Here is a 19,495-nt window from a genome sequence, read left to right as displayed (position 1 = left end):
GGATTTTGAACAAGTCAAGACACCACTTCTTAGGTATGGCCCTACCCAGAAATCTGAAGTGAGAATACAAGAATGTAAGGTCATGCATGGCTTTCAAGCTGATCTTCCTGCAATCAAGACCGGTAAGTAGAAAGGGCTTATAAACAAAGCTTTGATTGGTTCAAGTCCTGCAGAGGACCCTGGTGGGGGCCTAGCCAGGCCTTAGAGTGGAAGTAAATATGAGAGTTTAGGGCCGTTAAGATTCTCATGCTCTCTGCCAAGTGTATCTAACAATATGGGGATTCCGTATAACTACAGACCTCGGGAACAAACATGTTTCTACTGCTATAAAAAAAAAATACAATTTCGTACCTTTTGAATTGGATGAACATCGACCAAGACTTCAAATTTAGCGCACACACACACACATTTGGGATTTAACATCTTCATAATCTGCAGAGAACCTCTGGTGGACTCAAAATGTGTATAATTTAGGAGCTCTATCAGGTTTATCAAAAACACTGCGTTATTGTACTTTGTATTGTCATTTTTCTGTATAATGCACATTGTTAGCTGCGCCTCTGTGTGCTTAAAACATGAGCCTAGGATCCTTCATTAAACATGATGAACTTTCCGTAAAATCATACTTGAACTGAACATGGAGTATAAAGTTACGTGTGCCATCTTGTTCTAAATTGAATCAGTGAGGCGTGAGGCAAGGATTAGAATCTGTTAACCTCATCGAATTCGTAAAATGCTATGAACTGAAAAAGTACAAAGTTGCATTTTTGACAGCTGTAGCAACAGATTTCTGCCCAGTGTAGCTGGTTGTGCCATCACTGGGTAAGGACTTTATTTTAGTATGGTGGCGAGGCTGATTAGGCGGGCAAGGTTTCTTCTACAATCGAGAGGACGGCTTGGTGACATTTGAAACTGTCTGTTGGGGGCACCTGGAAGCAAAGGATAGAGATGTGTTGCTCTTGACTAAACTCGGGTGTGTTCTCATTGCTTTAAAATTAAATATTATTGTTCCAAATCTGTGTTTTTCTTTGAAAATTCACACTGCTTAAGATTATGTTGAGGATCAATAAAGATTGACAACAGAGCCTTTCACGGGTCAGCACAGTCGCGCGCCAGTGGGGTACAGTGGTCGTCGCCTCATGAAGACACAAATACATTCAGTTCTCCCCTTTTATTCTCGGATACTCACTTGTGCTTGCATGATGGGATACAGGCTCTCAGGAGCTGTAGGATTAGGAACGCGCCTGCAATTCCTACTGTCGTCACTTCCATAAAGTTGAACAACACTGGCAGGACTTTAAGCCAGAAGAAGGAGAGCCGTGTTCTCAAATCATCCACCCATTTGCACATGACCTGGAAGCAAAGTATTTTTGAATTAAACGTCCTCTGAATCACGCAGTAAACATTTTTTTCGGGACGATTTAGATTCCCACTGTACCAATCCTGTAAGACTAGTGCAATTTGCTATAATTGTAATATTTGGCAATTTCTTTCAAATGACTGGCGCACACTACGTATTTGCTTAATAAGAAAGACTAGATTATGTTCAATAAAACAACCGTCATCCTTTTGTTCAGTTTCATTACTTATTGTGTATTTCTAGCATTAGAAGGGAAACAAACTAACGGCCTAATTCACAAAAAGTTCTCCCCTCCCCCACATTTGCTTGTGCGCTGTACGCACGCCAAGTAGAGGACACCCCTGCATTTTGCATGTGTTGCGACTCCTAAAGTTCCCCTTTGGCCTCCAAGCAAGATTTATGCTGTGGGGATGGCCTGCCTTAGGTCAAAGCACTATCCAATTGGATTCCCTTCGATTTGCGGCACCCCTGCAGCTCCTTAGCCTATGCCCCCTCCAGAACGACACAACCAGATTGAAGCGCTCACGTGTTGCCTAGGATTTTCTATTTGTTTTTAAAATGTCCACCTTTGAGGCAAAAATGAACAATAAAACGCATCAGCAGCAAATGGACCATTACGCCCAGGCACTCCAGATGCACTTGCTGCACCCCTTCTTTGTGGGAGCCTTCACCAGCCTCCACCCACATGGCTTCCGGCGGCAATGCATGCCCAGATGGCTTGCTGTGGGTCCACTGCACCTGCAGCCAGTCCCTAGTTTGCTGTGCATCAGCAACTTCCGTGCATGGGAACGCAAAGCATCCTGCACCCGCTGCGTGTTGTCAATTGGCACTTAAGGTTTCAACTTAATGAATGCTGCTGTGGTGGCAGATATATACTTTATTAGTATGATGCGATACATTTTATTTATAGCGCGCCTATTGCATAAAAATATGTCTATTTTAAAGTTATTGCTTTCTGTTGCACTTAATAATGAATCGAATTTTCATTTGATTTTAGAACAGGAGAATATAATTTAACAGTCACTATTGTGTTCATAGTAACAATGTACCTTTCCATTTGTACTACACTCATTTTCAAGCAATGGGATGGGCAACTCACTGACTCCCTCTAATACAGTAAACAACCTTGGATGCACCTTAGACTCTTACCTAACGCTCTCGCGCCAAATCAACAACGTCTCAAAGTCCCGCCACTTCCACCTTAAAACTCTTAGGAGTATTTTCCCATACCTCTCCTTTCCCAACAGACTCTGCACGGTCCAATCAATTGTTATATCAAGACTGGACTACACTAACCCCCTCTACCTTGGAGTCCACGCTTACCAACTGACTAAACTACAAAGAGCACAAAATATTGCAGCCACATTGCTACCAGCACTCGGCCCGAGAGACCACATCTCCCCAGCCCTCAAAACTCTGCATTGGCTTCCCGTTGCCCGAAGGGTGACCTTCAAAAGTCTATGCATTTCTCACCGAGCACTGCATAAAACCGGACCTCAATATCTGCAAGACAAACTAAAACCCTATCACCCTCCACGTACTCTAAGATCAAGCTCAGCCGGCCTCCTAATCATAGCTAAAACAAAACTCAGTCAGGTTAGGCGGATCATCATTCTCAGCCATGGCCCTCACGCTGTGGAACGCACTCCCACCCCACATCCGACTCACGGAAGACCTCATGTCTTTCCGCAAACTACTGAAAACTTGGCTCTTCCACTAAAACCGACCCCGAGCTCAAACTAACTATCTGAATAACAGCATCTCAATGACTTTACAGAATACTAGATCATAAATAGCAATGCAGCATCTAGATCCAAGCGAGAAATCGAAAACTAAGTAACATCTAACACAAGCAAAATAGAATTGAGTAAAATGAACACGTTGTACGAGAGCTGCAAAGTGGCTGAAATTAAGGAAATTGACAAAATAAATGTAATGGACATGAGGCTCAATGTGGATGTGAGGAATAAAGTGTATAATAACAATTCAACTAACCCAAACTACTAGATCTTAAATGACAATAAAACAAATAACATTACAACATCAAGAGCCAAGCGAGAATTCGACAACTTATAACCTCTAATGTAAACTAAAAGGACAAACGGAATAGAATGAGTAAAGTAGACCAAAGGAGTGAAGTGGATAAAAAGAATACATTGTACAAAAGCAGTAAAGCGGTTGAAATTAATGAAATGGATGTAATGATTGCAATGGACGAAAGGAACAAAATGGATGAAATGAATAAAGTGAAGAAGATGGAAAGATGAATACAGGAGGCGAATGAATACACTGACAGATGACATGGAATGTACGAGTGCATGTTATAAACGGAAAGTACAGAACAGACGATTTGAGTACATGAGACAGGTGTAGTGCATGGGACAGATGGAGAGCACGTAACGGACTCAGTGCGTACGGCAAGTGACATGGGCTGAACCGATAATGCAGGATGAATGAATGAAGTGAGTGGAGCGGACGAAGTCGTTCGAGTGGATGAAGCGCGTATAGCAGATGAGTGCGTTGAGCGGATGAGGGCGTTGAGCAAATTAGTGTGTAGAGCAGATGGGTGCGCAGGGTGGGCGGGTGCGCAGGGCGGGTGCGTAGGGCGGATGAGAGTGCAAAATGAATGAGGGCATGGAGCAGATGAGAGCATGGTCAGATAAGAGCGTGGTGCGGATGTAGGTCGTGGTGCGGATGTAGGTTGTGTAAGTGGATAATAGAATGTAGCGGATGTAGAGCAGATTTAGGGTGTTGAACAGATGTAGGGTGCAGTGGTGTTGAGCCAATGTATGGTGTTGAGCGGATGTAGAGTATGGTGCGGGTGCGGAGCAGGTGTAGAGTGCTCAGCGGGTGTAGAGTGCTCAGTGGGCGTAAAGCCCGGAGCGGGCGTAGAGTTGTGGAGCAAATGGGTGATGTATGTGTGGGATGGAATGGTTGGAATGCATGGAACGTTTGAAAGAGCATGGAAGTGATCGGTTTGGAGTGCTTGAAACGGTCGTAATGCATGGAACAGTCGGAGTACATGGAACGGATGGAGTACTTGGAACGGATGGAGTACATGGAACTATCTGAGTGTGCTGATCTCAAACACCTAAGCTAAACCACCATATCACATCTCCATGTTTACCTTCTTCTTTACACCACCACTCAACTAGAACACAGCGATACTATGACAACATTCGGTATAGCTGTTCTCATACCATCATCTACCTCATACTCTCCATCACCCTAATTAACCACTGATGGTTACATTCCCTCCAGCCTAGGCGTTTCTCCTCAGGCCTAACACAGCCAGAATCGGTCTGGATAAAACCTGCCAGAAAAAACACAGTCTCCTCATCTCTCAACCACCACACCTACCGCTAAAAAGCAGCTATCACACGAATGCCACACCAGCTGCACACATATCAGGTGCTTACACGCACCTTTGACTCTCTCTATTCTCTCTACTGACTTGAACTTCGGTTCCCAAGGGCGTTCAACCTACTAGCGCCTTGAGACCATACCAATGATACATAAGGTCGCTATATAAATGCAAGATAACATAACATAAAATAGTTTTGCTTTGGAGTGCACATTTATCTAAATAATTTAAGAACATTTGGAAAGTGTGCAGTTTGGCTTGGCAGGACATTTAGCAAGGACACGCTGTGTATCGATTGAGCTGCACACGGTTCACCACCCTCAACTTCTATTTCTCAGCAGATCCTTCCTATTTGTACAAGCATATGGTACACACACACATACAAACTTGATGGCAGCTTAACCTCGAATTTACTGCCAAATAAAACACCTTGTAAGAATCTGTAGGCTCTGCCCGGAGTGGGGTCTCTGGTAGTTTGCCAGGAGAAGGCTCTTCATCCACTGTCGTCTCGACCAGCCCGGAAAGATATTGGCTTGTTGTTTGCAAAGGCCCTTGGGCATCTACTAAAAAGAGAAATGTGACCAAGTTACGTAGGTTTCTCACAGAGGCAGGTGTTGCAACGCTCCTTTATCCCCTCCACCCCCCCACCTACCCGCAAGACAAACCGGTCCAATCCCACTGCTGAAACAAAGACGAAGAAGCAATGCAAGACAGGAAAAGAAAAAAAAACCCTCCCGCCCCACACCCTGTACTTGGTCTTTCAAGAAGGAGATTTAACATCAAGAGGAACAAACTGGTTCATTCAGTATGCACATTTGTGATGACAAGGAACTAAAACCAAATTAATCTCGTTGTCCAACTTTTCAAATAGTAGATGTTTAACATGGACTTGCTGTTGGGATTTTGAATCAACGTTCATCAAAAGACGATGTGTATGTGTGCATGTTATTTATCAAGCACAAGCCTAGCACTATGGCCGCAACTAGGGCTTACACGTAGGATGCAGGAGAAGAGGAGGCGCTGGGATGGGTAAGGAAAGTAGGGGGAGCGGGAGAAAGTGTTGAGTGGAGCGATTAGTGATGGTGGATGTTCTAGGGTCTTCAGGTCCTTCCTGAAGTGTAGAATGGGGTGTGTGGGCCAGTCTTATCTGCAATGGTCATTTTTCCCCAGAGAGAGTGCATAGCAGGAAGAGGCCCGTTTCCTAGGGTTTCCCCATCTTGCAGCTCTTCGTTTCCATTCTAGCGATGGTGTGGCTTCTGGTGGTGCGCTGGCTATCGGAGATGTGGTTTCTCAGCCAGGTAGAGTGGTGTTTTTGTGGCTGCTTTGTAAGTGACACAGCAAGACTGGCTACCCCTTCAAGCTCACATCATATTCCAGTGCACCTGCTTGAGAATGGGGGTGATGTGGTCGCATTTGATTGGTCCTGTGATGAGGCATCATGCAGTATGTTTGACAGCTTTCAGAGTCTCCGAAGTGGCATCTGGGACGTGTGCGAGCAGTGTATGACCACTGTCCTAATGAGAGATTACTAGGGCTTCAACAACTGTTCTGAAACTCTGGGCAGAGATGAAAGGCTTGACTTTGCAGGGGATGGAGGGGGGAGTGCAAGCTTGTACCATGCCAATTGGGTCCTCTTGGTCATGTGTGTTTAGAATGAGGGGTCATAGTCGATAACGCAGAGATCTTAACCCGTGCAAGAGTTGAGGTGTGACTCCATCACGCTTCATGTCCGACAGCCAATTCTGTACTTGGGTACACTTGAAGTGTCCTAGGAGAAGGAATTCAATCTTTTTAGAGTTGTGCCACCCATACTTGGAGGAGGGACAGACAGTGCTTGAGTCGATAGATGTTACTGATGCAATTGATGTGTAGTTAAAGCCTACAGCGTGTCCTTGGCATATTAGTGTATCTTGATGTCATGTTTGCGAGAATACTCACAGAAAAAGGAATGTTACAAGACAACCTATTCTAGCTTTCAGTGGCTACTCATCCTCAGTTCAAACTGCTTACCATCACAAGTATCCGCACACAGCAACTATGCAGAAGCAGGAGGTAAAAGACTATTGTATTCAAAATGTTGTACTGAACAGGAGCTACTTAGCTTGAGCACACACCCATTCACCTCATCGTGTATTTCCCTTGCCCCTCAGATGTATTTTCAGTTTCAGCAGTGTGGACAGATTCTGAGAGGCCACCCTATTCTGATGAACAGGAGCAAAAGCTAATGTCTAGCCAAGCTCTACCTGGGTAGTGTGACTGAACAGCAAGGTTTAGACTTGGTGTGCGAGAGCAGTGAAGGGTTCAGTTAAGCACAGAAAGGGCATGCTTAATAATACAGGTTAAGCAACATGTATAAAGATTCAGTTATCTATTTAGGACTAAAACAACTCTTATCAATGAAAAGCCACAGGTAAGTAGCACACTACATTTACATTCATCTTAACGTGCTCTGCTAAGAGCACCAACACTTCAAATTTTAAATTGACTCACTTTTTAATATACTGCAAGCATAGAAAAGCAAGTGAATAAAGAAATAGAACCAGGTAAGTTAATCAATACTTTGAAAACAAATAGGTTTAGAATAAAGTTAGAAAACAGATCTAACCATAGGAAGTCTCCCCCCCCACTAGAAAAGAGGCCTAGTGCCATTACAGTCACAGATCCCAATAAACATTTTCAGACTAGGGGTCCCTTTAGGAAGATTGCACCAGTGTAGGCTTGCGCCAACAAGTAGTTGCAAGTGTTCCAAAACAAGAGTCTTTAAAAGATCCTCTCACAATCCAACCACCTTAACGGAGACAGGGGGCAGGGGTTGGGAGGGGTCACAGGTAGAGTACCAGGCAGAACTCGCACCGTTCAAGGCTAGGCTAGAGAGAGAGCTAGAGTTAGGACTTAAGCCCACATAACCTTACGAAGACAGGGGGCAAAACAGGTATGTTCACTCATCCCCTGTGCTCACATTAACTCTGGGACCACCATAGGTGTCCCTGAAATTGCTGGCACTTCTGGATTTGTGCCTTGGTTCCACTGGAGGAAACCTAGGGGTTGGGATGCAGGCCACTTCAGGTGTTAGGATTGTTATGTCTAGCTAATTTGCAGTTCTGTGCACAGATGGACTGGATTCTGGGTTCAGGACAGCTAGCCACTCAGGACACCGACTTCAAGACCACCACTCTGGCGATGACCTCGGAGGACTCCCAAGTCGCGATGTAGGTGGCCAGCAGTGATGGCCACTTCAAGAAAGTGGCGGATGTTGACCCTTGCGGCAAGAACAAAAACTGGTCCTGTAAGACCCCTTTTCGTGGAAGAGAGCTGTAACTTCAGGGAAATGCTTCTTGTTCCATAAGCTAAAGATCTGCAGAGTCCGAAGGCACAAATGGGGATGGCGGCCATTGCAGCGAAGTATCCTGGGACATCTGGCTAGCCCGTAGGATAGTCCAGCATGATCTTCAAACAGAGGTCAGGACTGCTTATTCCGACAGGTCCAGGTATCAAAGCAGCAATGTAGGTCTTCTGGAGATCTGCAGAGAGGCAGAGCTTTGCCGGGCATGTGAAAGAAGGGCTGCTAGTGATCTTCCAATGACGAGTTTCGGGTCTTCAGTGGGCTGCTTCTTAGCTCCAACAATATGTTGAATGGCTGCATGGGTCACTCATATCCATGATCTGGGGTGGAATTGCCACGAGGTCACCCGTGGCAAGGATATACACCATTCAAACTAGCAGCAGCTGTGCAAACCTGGACAGCCTCTGAACACTCTTCCCAACAACAGACACACTTTGCATGGACGTGTGTACAGGTGAAAGTCTCGTGGCACGGCCATTTAGAGTATATAGTACTCGAATTGGCATTAAGCTGTAAAATGCAAAAGTGCACAAGACTATAAACAAGAAACACTACAAAGCCTGTGCTGCCCCAGCCCATCCTGAACACATCATGCAAGTAACAAAAAAGTTACCAGAGACACCAATTGTCCCAAAGGCACTTTGTTTATTTTTCCTGCACACATCACCTTATGCAGAGATCTTTACTACAGAGAACAGAGTGCTACTGCACTGATAGCCAAGGGACTGATCAATGCCCCCAAAAGAGATGAGCTTAGCAAGGCAAGTAGAACAAAAAGGCTTCACTGACCTCCAAAAGTCAGGAAAGGTTCAACACAATAGCAAAAAGGATTTCCGATTGATGTCCAAAAAGGGAAGGCACCAGGCAAAAACAAAATATGGATTTTTTTTAATTGATTTAGCTGACTTCTCATCTTTACAATTTTTGTTTATATCAAATTCATAAAATCTATTTCATGATTAATTCATTGTTTAGAAGGATGAATTAGATCCAAATTTAGAACAATGTTTCAAACAAACAAAACATGATTTCAAACAAATAAAATTTGCAAGCATATTTGTGAACATAATTGAAAACAATGATTAGAAACGCGATTAAAAACATGAAGAGGAAGCAACAACATATCAACAAAAGAGCATAAAAATATGCAACATAACAAATCAAGCAAAGAATTTTAGAAGCTTAGTTGTATAAATAGAATTTCAAGTCTAATACGCTTTTTCAAATTCTAAATTAATAACAGATCAGCAGCATTTATGTCCATCTGATAGTTGCAAAGCATTGAGAAAGTTAGTTGTTGCTATGCGTATGCTCATGTTGGGTGTTGCGACTATTGTAGCCCACCTGTGTTCCAGTGGAATGCTTGCAATTGTGACCATATGTTTGGCAAATAACTTGTTTCTCTCCACAGATAGTGCTATGCAATCATTGATCAGATGTTCTAATGTTTCTTTGTGTAGTACATTAACACAGAATCGGCAAAGGTATTCGTCGTGACTGATCAGTTTCCTTTGGGCCATTAGGTCACGGGTTGGCCATAAACTCAATCATAACCTTAATATAGCAGACCGTATTTGAGGATTCGGGGTCTTACACAAGTATGGTTCAATGGACCCCATTTTCTTTTCACCAGGAAGACGCTGGTCAAAATGTTCATAGGTTAAGCATGTCGATCGTGTGTTAATCCAATCTTGTTGGAAGATCTTTTTTTTAGCTTTGTTTGGGTCATTGATCAAAGTTTCCAGGTTAATGTCAGCAGTTGCCATTATTTCCACAACATAGTTGTACCACTCTTGCACAAAGTGATGTTTAGAAGTGAACATATAGTTGGCAAGTATTGTTAGTAGAGAGTCAAACTTGGAATAGGTCAGGCATTTGCGAAATAGGGCACAAAGTTGCCATTAATATTTGGCTTGCAGAGAGGCGAGTCCTAACTCCTATTTCAACCAAGATCCCGGTAATGCACTGTGGAACATTTAGAATTGCACGCCAATATTTGGCCTCAAGTTTGTTAAAAAAGTTGCATTTCATAATGGCAGTTGCTTCTAACCCATATTAGAGTGTAATAGTAATCTTTTGGCACCAAAAGATGATTGCTTGACAGATAGAACATTTTCCAAACTTATACAAGATTAGTCTAGTCTGAGAAATGGCAGAAGTAAGCTTGTTTTTAATGATTGTCATTTGTGATTGTGCAACAGGATGGCCATCAAAAGCCAGACCCAAATAGATATAGTTCGACACAATTGCAAGATTAACATTTTTAACTTTCCACTCCATTTTGTTCTTTGCTGTATATTTAGGTGCATACATAACTACCTGAGATTTCTCTATGTTGATAACAAGTTCATTTTCATCAAATTACTGGGACAGTGCAGAGATTAATTTCTGAAGCCCGGATGGAGTCTTAGAAATTAAGACTAAATCATCAGCGTACCCAAAGAGCACGTACCATGACATTGTTCATTTTAGGTGAATCAGAGGCAATGTTCATAAAAGAGAATCTTACATTATGGATGAAGAAGTTAAAGAGGGCTGCAGAAAGTGTGCAGCATTGTTTCAGTCCTCTTGCAGTGCATATTGCGGATTATAAAAGGCCAGCCATCGAAAGTCTAATTTGAACTGATGTACAAGAATGTAGCTGATAAATAATATCTACCAAGCTTGATGGCCAATGTGCTTTAATAAGTTTTTCTATTAATTTAACCCTCAACACCGAATCGAAGGCAGCTTTCAAGTCGATAAAGGCAAAATAGATTGGAACTTTTGTATTGTGTGCTTGTTTTTTCAGTGCGTTCAGAGTAAGAAGGTTTACTGCAGTCCCATACCTGCAACAAAACCCGTTTGATTTGGGTCCCATTGTTTGAACTCGTCCATCCATTGATTAAAGTCAGAGTAACTTCCATGCTGAGTCTGGTTGTATAATATGGTTGTAAGTTTTGAATTTTTCATCCATGTATAGTGTGGAAAAATGTGTTATCCAGTTAGTTTCGGAATCACCATTCAGTTGCGAGTCTACTTGCTTTTGACCTGATCTTTCATTCAAAAGCAACCAGATTTGTGAGCTATTCTTCCCCGCAATTGAGGACATGAATGTCTCACTGTCCTTTTGCAACATGTTTGCCCTATACGAACGAATCCAGTTCTTATATTTACATTTGAGGGATTGTCTAGTTTCTTTCCTTTCCTCAAACGGCAATCTATTGACAGCTCTCAGTGCTCTCCTCGTTTGTTTTCATTTGTTGAAGTTGAGGATCATAGGTGTGGCAATTGGTCTTTGTTTGGGAATTTTACAGATTAATTTGTTTCTTGGTTTTGAATGGATCTAATGTACCTACATAGGACTCGCAGCCTATGTTAGCTTGTTGATTTTGTATGGCGCATTCAGCAATTTTAGTTTGTCAGGTGTCCACCTGAAACGAGTTTTTGCATTATTGATGACTAAGTTCCCTGGCATCCGTTTGTGTCGATTGATAAGAGGATCACCCCAAGGCCAGGTTAAAGTTAGCATATGGTGATCACTAGTAACCTGTTTTAGAATTTCGAAGTTTGTCGCTCGCATAAAGAGATTTTCCGAGAGGAATATGTAATAAATAATGCTTTTCGATTTTCCTCAATCCCATGTTGGTTGGGGCGGTATATCTCCGGGCAGTGAACCATTAGTCATTCGGAAACATCTATCTTCCATAATGTTTTTCAATCTTTCGATATCTTGAAAATCTGTCTATTTAGTAGTATTCATGCTGTTACGGTTGAAATCACCCAGTATTATCGTTGACATGATGTTATCAGTTTTGGCTATTGTTTCCAATAAGGTGGACAGTTCTATGTAGAAAACATTTTCGGCAACTGCTGCTGGGTTTTATACAGATTGATCAGTGCCAGATCTTGCTTTCCATTTGAGATTTTAACCAGATATAAGAACTAGTTTGGTGACATCCAAGATTGTAGCACAAAACCTGCACTTATTTGAACTGCTACTAGTAGTCCCGCCATAGGTCTGCCCTTAATTGCAGGTATTGCTGGTATGAAGGAGATTTCATGGTCATCCCATATTGGTGGATTTATCATCCATGTTTCCTGGAGTGCGATAATGTCAAATTCATTAAGATCTTTGTTTAAGATTGATTGCAGATGACTATTCCCTCTAGTGTTCCCGCTTAGTAGAGTGGCCATGCATTTGTGTACGTCTACTAATGGTTATGATTGTTGGGAATGATCACAGAACGCACAATTGCAGTTTTGCTGAATCTTTTGTTTTGGTTGATTCTGATTTTCCTTAGATGTGTGATCATTGGGCTGCTGGCCCAAACGTTCCGGATCCTGGGCTAATAGGAAGCCCATTTCAAACAGGATCATCTTAACCTTCCAAATTGTATTCATCACTGAACCTGATTTGATCCATTAACGTACCACAGATAGATTGTTATCGCAGATAAATTCGACCTGATCAATATCAGGAGATGAAATATCTTCTAATTGATGTACTTCATTGAAAATATTTAAAATACTGCTTCTGCACAGATCGTACTTTGCGTGCGGAAATTCTCAACATTTAAGTATCAGCGTGTGATGGTTTGCAAAGTTTATCTTTTGTTCATTCTTGAGAATTTTCAAAGTGTCATCTCGTTTTGAATTCTCCTGTATTTATTTCCCCATCATATTCAATTTGTTAGGATCTCCAACTGTATTTGTGTAGTTGGTGGTCCTCTGCAAGTTGGGTTGTTGCTGCTATTGCTGGTGACTTGAGCAATAGTTCATTTGGGTCTGTTCTTGTGTCGTTTGCGTCAGAAAATTTCTCTGATCCACTTCACTACTTGCTTGCAATTTTCCCACGGATGCGCATTGAGAGTTAATTGATCGTGGAACCTCCATTAATCGTTGTCACAAGTAGGAATCAACAGCTATTTTAATTTGTTGCGCTGGATCATCTACTGTTAGTTGTGCTTGTGAACCTGCCAGTGTATTAGTTGCAGTGGTTGTTACTCGCGGACTCAGTGCCTGAGGAGGTAGGACGGGATGGTTGAAGTTTGAGATGAAGTCAAAAAATAAGTAGTAGATATTACTAGTTGTGTGCTCTTTGTCTGGGGCGGTGGCATATATGTTTTTGGATTATTCCGCAATCGCTGGCTACATTGTCAACCATTTCTACTAGTTGATCCAATGGTGGATGTGCTGGGGGCAAAATGTTTACCAGTGATGGCTCTTTGGGCTCAGGTGTGTTCTTGGAACTTATTATTCTCTGACGTGGTCAGTATTTGAATTGTATCGGGTTGATTGAGTACTAGTGCGGTTTGTGTAGATTCTACTACCGATATTCTAGCTTCACCTTTCACATTTCTCTTTGCCTTTGGGATGTTCTGGTATGGCTTTGACATTAAGCGTCTTGGACGACTCTTAGCAGGCGGATGTTGTTGAAACACGTCATAATTTTCTTTATTCGATGGTGGTGATATGACAATTGGTTCTTTATCTATACTTATCCATGAAGAGTATAGTACTGTGACTGCAGCCTCACCACCTTCTATCAGACGGATTATGTGCTAAAGATTGGTAAAGCAGATTGGGTTGGCTCCTGTACTCTGTCTTGTGAAAACTGAACATTCATAGAAGATATGGCACTTGATTGAATAGCTGGGATTGTAGAAGTAAGGGTTCCAGAGTTTTTTTCCATCCATTCTACTATAATCTTTGAATTGATTGTGCATTTAACTTTGTCTCTAGCGATTCAAAGAGCTTGTATAAGCTTTTAATTGTTGTGCTTAACATATTTAAGGTTACCTCCATTAATCCAGTAGTGGATTGTGTTGGTGTATTCTCTATGGGAGCTCGTCCTCATCTTGGAGTAGGTTGTAAATATGAGGCGGCAATGGAAATGCTAGAGTCCATAGAACATCGTGCCTTGTAGTCCGGAGAGATGGCAATAGAGGAGGTTGTAATGTTTCTTGTGCTAGCGTGAATTGATACATTTGTAAATACTTCGTCGCTTTCTGTAATTTCTTCCAAACTTGATGGTTGCACCTTCTGGGTTTTTATCGGCGATTTTGCAGCTTGTAATAAAGTGATATCCGATATGTTTGGTTTGAATTTTGCAGAGTTGTTTCTGCCATTGATTGTGGCACCAGTTGTGGATCACCAACGCACTTTTCTATGTCTGCTGTGCTTCCCTCAGGATTCAGCGTTGGTTCTGTATTTTGGGAACTTGTTTTAACATTGCCATTGATTGAATCGGCAGCAGGTGCTACCGTGTTTAGAACTTCTTTATTTAGGGTCTCATTTTCATTCGGCTTAGCACAAAACGACCTGATGTCCTTGGTAGCGGTCGTCGGTTGAGGAATAGGTGTTAATGTTATTGATTTGCGTGATGACGCCCGTTTTGTTTTTGTTAGTTGTTTAGACTGATTTGCTACCAAGGTCAGTGCTAATGCTGTTTGCCCTGGCATATTTGTTTTAAGTGCATTTATGGTTTGGCTAAAAGCTACTCTGTATTTTGGTATTTTTTTTAATGTGATTTGTCATGCACCACCCGCGGGTCTGAGTCAAAGCAAGAATAGGTGTTTGCTAGGTAACTGAACTCCTACTTCGTCAGTTCGAGGCCATACACGTGAGGAGGGTTACAAGAGAAGCTCACTAAACAAGCATGTACTTCATGTGTGTAAATACAAGAAGTGCAGTGTGAATGAATGTAGTACTAACAATTTTCATAAACTTTCATAAATATGTCTAGGAATTTTGTTTTACCGCCAGGAAGATTCTTGGATTCTTAGAACTGCTATAACAGCTGGGGATTAAAAAAGTACAACTCTTGTTAGCACCGTGGACCGCAGCGCCGCGGCTAAGCGGTACTTGAGGGTACTTGCTGCGGTGCGCACAGCCTCCCTGATTTATACACGCCTTTTAGGGGGTGTGTCACAAAGCCTATGCAAACAAAGAAAATGCAGTTCTAATACAATTTAAATTGATATTGTAGTCCTTATATCAGCACAGCAGTATTCACCTGCTGGGTGCTGAAGTCCACGCAGTACAAAGCAGTGAAATGCAAGTCCTGGTAAGCACGGAAGAGAAAAAGGCAGTCCTTTTGGGTCTTGCAACGCAGAGAGTGAGTGGCCAAGCGGTACTAAATATGGATTTAGTCTTGCTAGGTTTTGTGCCAGGCTTTGTGGGTTCAGTTTAGCCAACAGCGTACTTGGCCGCACAGGCTTCATTCAACACAAAGGAAGTCATGTTTAGATGTGCAATCCCTTCAAAATTTCAAATGCAAGATTGCCAGCCATGGGTTATGAGACAGGGAAAATATATGGCTTCCTTAATTTGTTATTAACTTGGAGGAGCCTGGGCTATTTACAATGTAGTATCTGCTTTTACCATCACCAGGCACAGTGACAGTGTTGCACCAACGGAACACTTGCGACAATGGGTAAAATTCAAAACCTTTATTGTACCATGAGCGAGGATTGTATGAATGCCGCAGGGTTTAGTTTTCAACTAAACTATGGAGTGATCCCTTGTGATCGGTGTGTCATGATGGAGGCACAGCAGAAATAGGTGCAATGGCCTATTTTAAAGATTATCTACAGTCCAAGTCCACGCTCCTTTGTCTAAATATATATTTATTCCACAGTTATGCTGCCCAGTGTGACTCTTTGGTCATACACAGCCCAGGGAAATGGCCCCCATAATACTTTTATTGTCTCTTTCTCCATGTTCCAACTTCAGCCCCGTGGCCCATTGACAGCCTCTGCAGGCCTTTAAATGAAGCAAGTGTGTACCAGATTTTCCTCGGCTGAAGTCCTCAAAAGGCTCCAACTTCTCCTTTGTGTTCCCTAGCCCTTGCTAGAAAATGTGGGAAAGGCGTTATTAGGCTCATCACTCCCATTCTCCCTGTTCAGATCTTGGTGAGCTTGTTGGGTACAGCCCAGGACAATAGCTTGCTCACCTCAGGTTCTGACTTAGATCGGGAACGGAGCTCCAGCCCTCAGTAAGCTGTGGTTTTCCTCCTCTTTTCTCTCTGTGCACCTTTTCTCTGGATTGTCATGCAAACGCCCTCAAAAGTCTTGTCTCCTCTTGTCACCTTTTACATCCCTGGTCCCCCGCTAGCTTGCCTAATGACGTACTTCTCCAATTGGTAAAATACTTCTCCAAATCAGGACAAGAAGGAAGATTATCTGGCAGCACACGGCTCGGCAAGTTAACCCTGTTCTACGGTAGTACAGATTTCTTGGTGGCAGTGAATGGGAATGCACCGGCCCTTGAAACGCTAAGGTTTTGGTGGAGGATGAGCACTTCTTCCTGCTCATGAGTGTGGAATGATCTATGAGGTGCTCTCTTGTTCAACTAAATGTATGCAATAGTGGGTGTCCTTTTCTGAAGATAACTGAAAATCCATTGCCAGTGGGGTGGCCAATCTGGACATTTGCTCTGAAGTGACAGATTCGATTAGTGGAACAGGTATTCACTACTCGCTAGGCTGCAACAACCTGCCAATACCCAAAGGATGGCTGGGGGTCAAGACCCTGGGGGATCCTCACCCCTCATTTACTGCCTCCAGCTGTTGCTTTGTATAGCACATAGCTTCCCGTACGCCCCCAGATTATCCCTGTTCTCCCCAGGTAATCTACATAATGTGGCTTTGTCCCATTACATTTTCAGGACCATACCCCAAAAGGTTTAAAGTCTTCCAACCTCATAATACACAGAGTAGTGCCCTTAGTGAGGCTTTGTAAGGGGAGTGACTAGGGAACATTGTTGGAAACTCGGGATAGTAAATTCCCAGTTACACAAGTGCTTATCAATACATGGGCGGATCCAACTCAATTAACAAAAAATAAAAAAAGGCACAAAGTGGAAGTAAGTTCATTTATAAGCCTTTTTCTTTAGCGTCTTGCATCGTTCTCCCAACCTGAGAGAGTGGGGTAAATTGTTCCGAAGCTTAGGACCCTAAACTGAAAGATTTACCTTTATAGCAGGCTTTATCGTACGTTGCTTGTGGCAATTTCATTTTCGTTGAATATCTTTGGTTCATTGTGGACACAGGTCTTTGCAGTTTTTGGCATTGGAACGTAGGGCCCTGGGGACCAGACAGCGAAGTCTCTCGCAGCAAACCAAGTACACAAATCAAACTACTTAATTTTTTTTTGCCCCAGTTCAAAAACTATAATATGTAATTGGGTACAACTGGTTGGTTTGCTCTATTCCTTAATATGGAATTAGCAACAGCAAAACTGGTGCCAAGTGCATCAACGCTATCTTTATTGCCAGTGCAAAGGTTATCAGGTCTCCCCTTAAGCAATAACCCCTGAGCCTGCGGACCATTACTGCATAAGGTAATGCCCCCGGGGCCCATAGTTAAAGGCCCGAACATAGCGGGGGCCTTAATGTAGGCCCCAGGGGCATTACCTCATGCAGTAATGGCCCACAGGTGAGGGGCTTATCGTCATTAGTACGCTGGCCCGTTAGGCCGGGGTACTCATTATTTTTTTTTCTCAGTTGCGAGACGCAGTTCAAAGAAATTGAGCTCCTGAGTGGTAATGGGTTAGGGAAAGCCGGGCTTGCAAACATTTTCTGTGACAAACGCTGGAGATATTTTCTGTGAAGAGGTTGGTAATTCACCCATACAGTTTTGTGAATCAAGTGAGTCACTACCATAGATGGGTTACTTTGACTACTTGCAGATTCAGAGTACCTGTAATGCTTGGTTTGGGTCCTGAGATGCACAATTATGTAGGGTTTTTCTCCCAAAGTGGAGGGCATAGTCTCGACAATGGAGTTGAGAAACCTGTTTGTCATCAGTAGAATTAGTTTTGCGTCATCTGTGTTCTAGTCTCTGTTTTATAAAAGCTGGATCCTCATACCACTTACTGTTTTGTTTAGTAGAAACAGAAGCATTTTTATCAACAAAAGTGTTAAATTATCCAAGGTAAATTCTTGTCTGAAGTGGAGATGGTTTATTAAAGTGACCAGGTGACCCAGCTTAGGTGCAGACTGCCTGCTGTTAGTAAAGGTGCTAGCGATGTTAGCTCTTGAAAACCTTGTAATAGGTCTGAGCAGAATATACAACATATTTCATTTAATTGTGGTTTGTGGATATTTGAGAGGGTAAATTATGTTTGGAAGAGAGCACTTGGAGGTCTGACTAAGATGAAGTCTATTAGGCTTGGGCAATATTAATGCCAAAAGCAAAGATCTGGTCTGACATAACGCTGCATGTGTGTGCAGGATCATTAAATTCCAATTTAAAGCGTAGATTGTTAATCTGGGTCACAATCCCAGGCATGAATGTCCTGCGATCTAACTTTACTTTAGTAGAAGGTGGGACCTCTAGGAAGAGCGTCTAATCCCAAGAGTGTGCTGAAATCGGGCTGCATTTTAGCAGCAGCACTACTGACTGCATTGATGGTCAAATGGTATCACATCAATCAAACATGTTTATTTGGATAGAATCCAGTGAAAAAGTGTTTAATACATTTTCTCTTTTCACTATGGGGGCAGAGCCTTTTCTATCGCTGCGGCTAGACTCTGGAACAACCTCCCCCCGACACTAAGAAGTGTCTCTAATCATCTTGGGTTCAGAAGAGCTCTTAAGACCATCCTGTTCTAATTTTTTTTTCTTCTTGGCTACCTTCTGTAGGATCAGCGCCATGATGCCTCGGCGACAGTGCACTTTATAAGCTCAATTAACATAACATATTAAATACCAAAAAATAAAAAAGCTTAGGCAACCAGACACCCAAACTGCTATAACAAATGTAGTAGCAATAAATTGCAATTTTCTCTGCCGCAAATTCTCAAATAAATTTACCTAAACCACTGAGATCTCAGCAGTGGCATCAATGCTGTGGCATGAATTGCTGCACATTTAGGGCACAGTAATACATTATTAATCTCAGTAGTCTCCATCTGTGAGCATAAGATGCAAAGAGGCATGCTCTCATTAGAATATTCCCACACAGCAAAAGTTCTACCAATAGAGAAAATCTCGAATCTACAGCATATAAACCACCGTCTAGGAGGCTTCATGGATCCATAATATAGCTTTCACGCCCCAGCTGGGGAGTGTACATGGGTTTTAACGACCCACCAGCCCGAGCTTTGGTAGGGCTGAGCGAAGCAAGGGCCTCAGCTCGGACTGCGGGCCGTTAAAGCCTATTTACGCCGCCCACAGGGGATGTGAAAGCTATTCGCACACCGGGATTTACCAGGCCGCGGATATGTTTTTTTTTTATCCAATGTGAGATTAGCTCTGTGTGAGCCCATCTCTCGGAGAAAAAAAATGCCCAATGCCATTGAAATGGAAAAGGGACTAGGTCCCTTTTAGGATGACAGTGGGCATGCAAATCATGTTCCAAAAAGGCTGCCGTCATCTGAAATGGGACCTAGTCCCTTTTCTATTTCTATGGCAGCGGGCACAGGCAAGGAGTATCGGGGACCG

At 42.7% G+C, this 19,495-nt stretch overlaps 1 protein-coding gene across 2 annotated transcripts in view; it reads right to left on the bottom strand.

Moving 5' to 3' along the window:
* The window catches only part of GINM1 (glycosylated integral membrane protein 1), a 161,250-nt gene that overhangs the window by 14,649 nt on the left and 127,106 nt on the right, over positions 1–19,495 (bottom strand). The window contains exons 6-7 of one of the 2 annotated variants that reach the window (XM_069607670.1): positions 5,154–5,287; positions 1,190–1,353 (exon numbers count right to left, since the gene is read on the bottom strand). In XM_069607670.1, coding sequence (XP_069463771.1) covers positions 1,190–1,353; positions 5,154–5,287 — 298 coding nt within the window. The remainder of the gene's footprint in view (positions 1–1,189; positions 1,354–5,153; positions 5,288–19,495) is intronic. The other variant, XM_069607671.1, reaches the window with a different exon arrangement.

The sequence above is a fragment of the Ambystoma mexicanum genome, chromosome 4q, assembly GCF_040938575.1.
Source record: "Ambystoma mexicanum isolate Mex_15411 chromosome 4q, UKY_AmexF1_1, whole genome shotgun sequence".
Classification (NCBI taxonomy): domain Eukaryota; kingdom Metazoa; phylum Chordata; class Amphibia; order Caudata; family Ambystomatidae; genus Ambystoma; species Ambystoma mexicanum.
This window is presented reverse-complemented; position numbering and strand designations above follow the sequence as displayed.